This window comes from Hydra vulgaris, chromosome 13 (assembly GCF_038396675.1).
Source record: "Hydra vulgaris chromosome 13, alternate assembly HydraT2T_AEP".
In the NCBI taxonomy this organism is placed as follows: Eukaryota; Metazoa; Cnidaria; class Hydrozoa; order Anthoathecata; family Hydridae; genus Hydra; species Hydra vulgaris.
The window spans coordinates 18,157,871-18,167,500 of NC_088932.1; the positions used below are offsets into that span (position 1 = coordinate 18,157,871).

At 26.5% G+C, this 9,630-nt stretch overlaps 2 protein-coding genes across 2 annotated transcripts in view; one reads left to right on the forward strand and one right to left on the reverse strand.

Annotated features, from left to right (window-relative positions):
- The window catches only part of LOC100212675 (sodium-independent sulfate anion transporter), a 73,425-nt gene extending 67,422 nt beyond the window's left edge, over window positions 1-6,003 (reverse strand). Inside the window, exon 1 of the mRNA XM_065814982.1 lies at window positions 5,906-6,003. Coding sequence (XP_065671054.1) covers window positions 5,906-5,923 — 18 coding nt within the window. The 5' untranslated portion in view covers window positions 5,924-6,003. The remainder of the gene's footprint in view (window positions 1-5,905) is intronic.
- A 1,111-nt stretch (window positions 6,004-7,114) lies between these two features.
- Window positions 7,115-8,717, forward strand: LOC136089703 (uncharacterized). Its single transcript, XM_065815763.1, has 2 exons — window positions 7,115-7,163; window positions 7,799-8,717. The coding sequence occupies exons 1-2, from the start codon at window positions 7,115-7,117 to the stop codon at window positions 8,635-8,637; spliced, it is 888 nt and encodes a 295-aa protein (XP_065671835.1). The 3' UTR covers window positions 8,638-8,717.
- Window positions 8,718-9,630: the final 913 nt, after the last annotated feature.

A 9,630-nucleotide genomic window follows, 5' to 3' on the forward strand; every position in this document is an offset into this window, starting at 1 on the left:
CATAGTTGTTGATAGCAAGACATCGTTTTACCGACTTTCACCATCACACTTGCTCCATCAGTGGTCATGGTGATAATGTCTTTTTGGAGGTCAATATCGAAGCTATTCAGCCTTCCTGCAACAAACTTGAAGCAATGTTCTGCATTACACAATCCATGGATTCGAATCAATTAAAGATTAAAGTATTTCGCCTCCATATGTACATTTAAGTTCAAGTATCTCTGACTATTTTGTGATATCCATTCATCAAACGTTGTTGAAAACTTTTGATTTTGCTTATTTAGTGATATGAATTTTTGCATTATATCGGGTTTTACAGAATCTGAGAATTTAACTACCATCGATGTTATAGTATTGGGTGAAGTAGGGAGCCGGAAACCACTCTTTGAAAACAAATACTGCAAATCTGAAGATGTGCAAAAACTATTAAATGTAAAGCCATCTTTAGCAACCATGCGCGATACCGTTTTTTCCATAGAAATTTCTTTTGCGAAAAACGTGTTAATTGTTCTGAACTTTTTCGATAGAATTACTTCTTCGTCTTTGAAGTCGATGCATACTTTAGGCTCTAGTTCAACTTATTCATGCTGTTTTGAAGTTGAAGCTCCGTCTTGTTGTAAAACGCTTGATTTTAAATCGGTGCCATGTTAAGTTTTTTAAATGGATTAATAACCCTTTAGTTAATCTTTGACTAATTTTTAAAATAGCCGAACTTAACAAGCACTTCGCATTTTTTTCTTTATCACTTTTTTTAAAATAATTCCATATAGTTTTTAATTTGCGACATGCTTAGTTGGTACTTTTGTTTTAAAATCATGATGTAAATAATTTTTAAAGTCTTTTTTAAAAGTAGTTTTTAAAAGTATATATTTTTTTTTATTTTGCACTTTTTTGTTTAAAAGCAATAATTTCAAAATCCCGCAAATCCCGCGGATCCCGCATTAGTTTTTGCGGTTTTTATATCTATCTTTATTGCATTTGTTATAAATGTTTTACTATAAGCATTTTATATAAATATTTATATCAAAAGTAAGTGTTTTAGTTTAAAGTATTTTTGATGTAAGATTGTTATATTTTTACTTAACAATTGAATGTATAAAAAAATATTAAATTTAGATTTCGAGGTGCTGTAAATTGAAGTTTAGTTTACAGCACCTCAAAATGCTCAGCAATTTAACATTTGTATATACATTTAGTTTTTAAGTAAATATAACAATTTTACATAAAAGTTCAAATAAAATATTAAGTCTTTTAGAGCTAAATAAGTTTTATATAACAACAAAAGTGTTGGTTATGTGTTTAAATAAATAAAATAATCACGTTGTTGTTGAATTAGTATTAATTCACTGAGTTGAAAATTCACGTTTTACTGTTATTTAGATTCAGGAATAATTGTTATATGAAAGGTGGGCCTTTCTCCATACAGAATCTATGGGATTTGCTTTTGTTTTATCACCAATATATACTAGTGATGACATGATTGGTTTAGATAAATTATACAAATTAGAATTTGAAACAATTAAAAAAATATTTTACAATATTTTATGATTCAGATGAAGAAATTAGTTTAGCTATTTTTGAGTTGAATAAATATTTAACACAATTTGTTTTTATGTCAGACAGTATCAAAGAAGAAATTTTTAAAATGTCAAACTTTCAATACTGGGCAATTGTTGGAAAAAGCAAATTTTCAAATTTATCTAAAATTGCAATCAGGTTATTCACAGTTCTGACATCTTCTGCTTCTAGTGAAAGAGTTTGGAGCACATATAATTTCATTCATGAAAAGAGAAGAAACAGACTATTAAATGAAAATGTGGAAAAGTTAGCTTTTCTTTACATTAATTCATCTTTATTAGACAAGGAAGATAAACAAAATTACTTATGCGATGAAAGCTATATTGAAGAAGATGAAGAAGAAATGACTTTATTAAGCTCTTTTTACGATATGACTTAGTGACCACTTTTTTTAGCAGAGAATATATATTCTTGAAGTTTCAAAAATTTTCTTGTTTTATGCAACAAATTAATCTTTGAAACTATGTTTAGTGTGAAAAACAGGAAAGTTTATTTATTGAACAACAAAAAATTATAACATATTTATTCACCCACTTTTGTTACTCATTTGTTATTAGATTTGTTCATTGTTCATTACAACATTTTTTTCTTTATGATTTTATAAAACATTTATTGTTTAATTTTTATATTATTGTTAAATAAACATTTGTTATTTATTATTCATAATTAAATTATGCGCTGAGGGAGAATATGGAATTTACGAAACTTAGCGACAGATTTAAGGAAGGTGTTAAAATTTTGTGGCACAAAAACAAAGAAAAATGGAACAGAAGTTCTGGTCAGGGATAGGGTTTTTCCATGTTTTGTTTCAAAATATGGAAACTAGACGGAAAAAAAGACGTTTTTGAACGTAATTTGACTTTTCCGAATATTATTGGAGAGACAATTTTCTTTTGCAGCATGGCACCAATGAAGATGATCATTTTTATATTTTTACCTGTTAAATAAATCTCACATCGAACACACGAAGAAAATCCGACACCCTGCTCTATAGTTGTGTTTTGTGAGTAAAGCGCTGTCGTATAGTGCTGCTACCTGGCAGACAACACTAAAACTAACGCTCAGTGAGTTATACAATACTATACAAATCTTTCTAGCGAGCGACTAATTTTTGACCTTTTTCTCCTTTTTTGTTACTGAAAATGTTTTTAAATATTTGTATGCAACGACAAATGAAATCTGCGCGAGTGTTATTGGTAATGTAAATTCTTCTCACAGTTTTATCAATAATAGTTGTAAATTTTTTTTAACTTACTTTTTTAAATTTTAAAAAAGTTACCCAATTATTTAATAAGTAGTTAAGTTGCCTTAAGTTACGCTCAAGTTACCTTAAGTTATGCTCAAGTTACCTTAACTTACCCTAAAGTTACCGCAGTTACATGTAACTAAAAGTAACAGTTTTGGAAGTTACCAAAACTGTCGAATGCTAATTGTTGTATTAGCTTTAACATCGTTAATTTTTTTATAAAATCAGCTTTTTAAAACCACATTATTTCAAAATGGGTAAAAAGTCCTAGCACTATAAAAATCAGTTTAAACTCATAAAAATTGCATTTTCTAAATGCATTTTTTAGAATATGTATCAATACATATTTACAAATTTTTATAAAATAAGATAAATTTAACTATTATCTTTGTATACAATGAAAATTAAAATGAAAGATTTTGTATTTAGGGAGAAAATTAAGTTTTCATAATGATTAAATTTTAACGATAAAAAAATGTTTTCGGTCATTTTCAAACAAAAATTAATAATTAAATCTATTATTTCAGTACTTATTTTCTTATACAGTTAGAAATATAAGAAACTGTAGAAAATATTTAGCTAATAACATTGTTTAAATTTCGCTACTCAAAAAACTATATTTTGGCCAAATTTCAAGTGTTTCTAAATCACTGTGCAATGCACTGCTTGTCAATAATAAAAAATTTCTGTTTACTTTAATGAGAGGAGATATTCTTAGTTACTTTAATAAAAGGAGATAATTTAAATAATTTTAATGTTTGGTTATTTATGCCATTGTCCGATTACTCGCAAAATGCGTAATTTTAAATTAGCCGTGATAACCAAAAACGGAAATTATGCATGGATTAAATTTATGCTTCAATGTTAAATATTGAAGCATAAATTTAACCCATGCGTAATTTCCGTTTTTGGTTATCACGGGTAATTTAAAATTACGCATATCGCAAGTAATCGGACATTGGCGTAAATAACCGATCTCCTTTTATTAAAGTAACTTAATTATTTTTAAAGTTTTAAATTATTTTGTTTGTTAGATTAAATTTCACACTTACCCTTTTTGAAATCTTTTTTTCATTTGCAAAATTTCTTGAAAATTCATTAAAAAAAAAAATTGTTTAAAATTAAACCTCCAAATTCTTTTTTTTTTAATTCTATTTTATTTTTATTTAGGTGCCTCAAGAAGTCCTTAAGGTCTTATCACAGAGCACCGCGCATGAGCATTTAATTGGAAATTCACACCTCTGTCCTAACCAATGTCGCAATGCTTGCCCAGAGAAGAGGTTTAAACCACGGATCCTTTGTTTTTGAGGCAAGTGCGCTTCCACTGCGCCACGGCTGCTCGTGTATAAAACACGCTCACGTAAAATACTTTCTTGATTTTGGTTTTGGTCGTAACAATGACGTATATTGTTATTTTCTCATTATTTTTATTTTGTATTATCGCTTTTATATATTATCAAATAAAATTAATTTAAACATAAAAAAGTAAAACCAAATTTTTAATAACATTTAATTTTATTGCATTTTTTTTATCCGATTATAATATAATAATTACATAAATTTGTTTTAAAAAAAAGAGAACTTTTTTAATATCAGGTCGATTTAAGCGAGAATTTTATTCGTAGACTAAAATGGTTGTAAGACGTCAATTGTAGACGTCCAATGGTTGCCAGTTGAAAAAAACAAAAACTTTTTTTAAACTTTTTAATGTTAAAAACTTTTAACATTCCAAGGCTTTTAACTTTATAAGTTTTTAACGCAAAAAAACAAACAAAAAAAACAACAACATAATAAATAATGAAATAATAACAGTTAATAAAAACTCAAAGAAATTTAAAGTTCAGAGCTGAGTTCAAGTGGTTGTTATTGTTTTGTTGTTGTGTTGATAACTAAATTTAATTTTTGCGGCATTTTTCATCCGCTATATTCATTGCCAATTACAAACTGTTTACCCTTCAGCCCTTTATTTCTTACATTGGCTGTTTTTGCATAGTAACTAAGGTTTAACTTTTTAAAATAAAATTGTATAAAGGTTTAAAATTAGGTAGTATAAAGGTCTAACACAATAAGTATGAGACCCATAAACTATGATGGGCTCTGTATGAGAACATTAAAATAAATATGCACGGTATTAGGACATGTGATATTTTTGTCTGCGCAAAGTCATAATATACCAGTTTAACCTTTCAAATATGCTTTGCCAAAAGTTAAATAAAGTAAATTATTAATTATAAATTTTATATGATAATTTCTTGTTATTCGGAGATTATGACTAAAAAAATTTTAACTTTGTAAAGGTTGTGGACCATACGTAGTCATAATTTTTAAACACCAACAGATTTTTATAACATGAGCTTTTTTGAGAAATATAGCTTTTGTGTGTGAGAAATTGTATAAAAAAATTAAAATTTATTTTAAATAATTAAATTGAGTATTTAAATATATTTATATTTAATTTCTTTTTAACTAAAAAAAAAACACTATTTAAATAAACCTAATTTTAGAAAAAGTGTAATTATTATCAAAACTGGACAATTCGCACTAATTGACAAATAAAAATATAAAATAACCACAAAAAAGCAACAACAACAAAAAAAAGAGAATAAAAAAAAGGGGGAGAGGAGAGGAGAGGAAAGCATAAATATCTGAAATCCATGACTGTTATTTTGAAGCGAAGAGTTTTTTTTTTTAAATAAAGCTCTCTGATGAATGCTAATAATAATGCATTTATATATGCTAGAAAACTTTACATTTAAAGCTTGAAAACTTTACATTTAAACTTACGAGGGAATCAGTGAAGATGTGCACCATTTTAGACTCAACTGTTTTTACACCGAAAAAAAAAAAAATTTTTTCTCACAACTTCATTATTAATGGTAACAGTTGGTAACCAATGGTTAAAAACAAAAACAATTACAATAACTAACACTTATTATTTCTATTACATTAAATACATCTTTTAAAACACATTAATATTAGGAAAAATTACGTTTTAAATTTTCTTTGACTTTTTCTAGTAATTTAATAAATGTTAAAGAAGAAAAATCATAAAATTTAATTAAATAACTTATTAAAACTTACTTGATCTCGTTTAAACATTTTAAGTTCTCTTAATAAAAATCAAACTTCCAACTTCAATTTATCCTAATGATTTCTAAGTGGAAAATAATGACTTTCAATACCGGAGATTTTTTTTTAACATTAAAATAAAATCGATCTTCTCCGTACAGATTTTTTTGGCATACCAGTTTACTAATGTTTAAAAAAAGTTTTTATAAATTTTTTTTCTAAACATTAAAGAATGTTTTTGAAATTAAGATGTAACCTTAATTTTCATATTATTAGTTACGTTAATGAATTGTTGAGAGATACTTTCAGATAAGTTAAATGCGACTAGTCCAACGGTTGTTTTTTTTTTTCTTCAATATAACATGCAACTATATCCAAGCTTCTACTATCTAACAACTTGGGACTGTATAAAATTAACTCTTAAATTTGCTTACATGTTGATAAAAAAAAAAATGGGTGAGAAAATTGGAAAATAAGAACAAATGATAAAAATAAAATGGGGAATAAAAGTGTTTGTAAAACTCAACTAATTGATCGCATTCCAAATTCTTAATCATAGACAAAAATATTGATAAAAATCTAGAAAGTTTATAATGTTGTTTGTGCTGTTTTGAAGTTTGGAGAACTGTTTTTGTCGAGGTGTTGTGTCATTCAAAACATAAACAGTAGTTACAATACTCTTCTGGAGTTCTTTAAAATTTTTATTTTTGAGAGCTAACTTAGGATGTATTTTACTATCTTTACTTTGCACATTGCGTATATATTTTTGCAAAATATAAGTATTTTTTAAATGCAATGATCAAAAAAAAAAGTGTAACATTAAAATTTTGAAAAAAGAAAATGTGCTTAATATTTGTGGAACAGATTCAAGTTTGTAATACTTTATGTACTATTCAAATATTTTAAATATGAAATAATGATATATTTAAAAAATAAAACTTAAAATCGTCAGGTTAGAATTATTTTGTTCTAACTCCAAAATTGAAAAAAATGAGTTTATACCTTTTTCTCTTTTTTTGTTATATTTTCTTTCTAGCTATAATACTTTTAAGATTGAAAAAAAAAACTAAATAGTGTCAAATTAGGTGTAACCGATTGTTCTATGTGCAAAATAGCGATAGTTATTAATATTATTTTGTTCTATTTACAACAACCAATAAAATTGTTTATAAATCGCATTAAATAATACGTTCGTGTTTATTTCCTCTTAAAAATTTTAAAATGGCGGAAAATATAAATGGATGTCTCGGAATAATAAACCAAAATACAGGTATTTTCTTATATATTCTAGTGCTAATCGGCTTTTTTTAGTTATTAATAAAAATTCAGCAAATTATTTTAGTAGGAAATGTGTTATTATCTTATTAGAACCTCACGGATTCTGTTGTATATGTGACACATACACTAATGTGTGTATGTAACATATATAATAGAATCCGTGAGGTTCTAATAATATATATATATATATATATATATATATATATATATATATATATATATATATATATATAATATATATATATATATATATATATACATATATATATATATATATACATATATATATATATATATATATATATATATATATATACATATATATATATATATATATATATATATATATATATATATATATATATATATATATATATATATATATATATATATATATATATATATATATATATATATATATATATATATATATATATATATATATATATATATATATATATATATATATATATATATATAGATAGATATATTGAGCACTCTATTTGTTGTATATACTAAATAAATAAGGATTCAAATTTAAATGAATCGCTTCATATGTGGAAAAAATGATCTTATTTTCACCTATTTGCATTGCATAATTTTTTTATGTTTAATTTTTATTTTTAGTTTACCCACAACAAGCTAATATCATGGTTACTCCCTATGTTCCAACACATCCTTCAATTGCTGGTCAACTGCGATTACCTCCGCACGGTGGGAAAACAAGAAAACGTAAGGCAAACTGTTATAACTGGAAACAGTCAAAAAGAAAGCGACTTAGGCAATCAGGAAAAGAATATATAAATATCAGAGGCAAGGTTATACAACCAAAAAGTATTAAAAATAAAAAAGATTGTGGAAATTGTTGCAAGTTTAAGTGTTCTGTAAAAATTTCAGAACACGAGAGGAAAATATTATTTAATGGACTGTGGGGAATGTCTCAGATTGAAAAGCAACACTTTTTTAGTAAAACTACTGAAAGATTAGATAAAAAAACAACTCAGACCAATAAAGTAAGCAAATCAAGGAGAAAATATACTTATTTTTACAATTTCTTTGTTGATAATGTCAAACATCGTGTATGTAAAGTGTTTTATTTGTCTACATTAGACATCAGCAGCAGGCAAATATCATACTATCATGAAAATAAGCTTGAAACTGGTATTCCTGCCCCTACAAAATGGGGGAAACATTGTAAAAAAAAAGTTCTTGAAATGACTAAACAGAGTGTAGAAAACCATATTAACTTGTTTCCACGAGTTGAGTCACATTATTGTCGAAGCATTTCCTGCAAACAATACTTTGATGGTTCATTAAATTTGAAGAAACTTTATGATTTATATTTAACATATTGCACTCAATATAAAATTTTACCAGCAAAGGAATGTATGTACCGCAATATTTTTAACACCAAATTTAATATTGAATTTCAAAAGCCGAAAAAAGATCTGTGTGATACATGCTAACAATTTTGCATTCTTGAAAATGCAAATGAAGAGCAAATCCAAAAGTATAACAAGCATATTGCATCAAAAAATGAAACAAAGATCGAGAGAGATAAGGATCGAAAGTTGAACTCCCCTACCACAACCATAGTTTGTATTGATCTACAAAATGTCTTGAGCTTGCCAAAAAGTAACGTGGGAAACTTCTTTTATAAAAGGAAGCTCAGTTGTTATAACTTAACAGGTTACTCTTCGCTAAACAAAAAAGCATATTGTGTATTATGGCATGAAGGTATGTCTGGTCGTTCTGGTAACGATATTGCTAGTGCTGTGATATGTATGCTAAATCAAGTTTACAAGGATCTTCCTAATATTGACAAGTTTTTACTCTGGTTTGATTCTTGTGTTCCACAAAATAGAAACAGTCATATGTCAGCTGCATTGCGTGAGTTTCTTATTGATCATCCAAATATTGAAATCATTGAACAAAAGTATTGTGAGCCAGGGCATAGCTCCATTCAGGAATGTGATAATATACATAGTCAGATTGAGAAATCATTACATTCAGCAGAAATATTCAGCCCTCCCGAGTTGGTAAAAGCAATGTTAAATGTTAACCAACGTAAACCATTTTTTGTATACCAAATGCAAAAAAAGGACATCAAAAATTTCTCAAAAATTGCTTGTCTTATGAACTACAAAAAGGTTCCATACTTTAATGTCAAAACACTTGTATATAGGTCTAATGCTCCTGGTCATGTGTATTTCAAGAATCGTTTTACAGATATTTATAAAGAGGCACGGCTGTCTAAGCCAAAAAACACTAGAGGATCAGGAAGTAATCTTGAAGAACCATCAATTCCACTGGCATCTTGTTTTCCACATAGTATTGAAATTTCTAGTGAGAAAGTAAAAGACATTGTTTCTATGTACCCATACATGCCAGCTGTAGATGTTTGTTTCTATAAAACCTTATTTCAGTAGTTTTTTTTCAACTATTCAATCCGGAAACAA

Bases quoted from the DNA above. Each gene is read 5' to 3' on its own strand.
- LOC136089703 (XM_065815763.1), top strand. From the start codon at position 7,115: ATGGCGGAAAATATAAATGGATGTCTCGGAATAATAAACCAAAATACA. The intron at 7,164-7,798 runs GTATTTTCTTAT...TTTTATTTTTAG, and splicing joins AATAATAAACCAAAATACAG to TTTACCCACAACAAGCTAAT.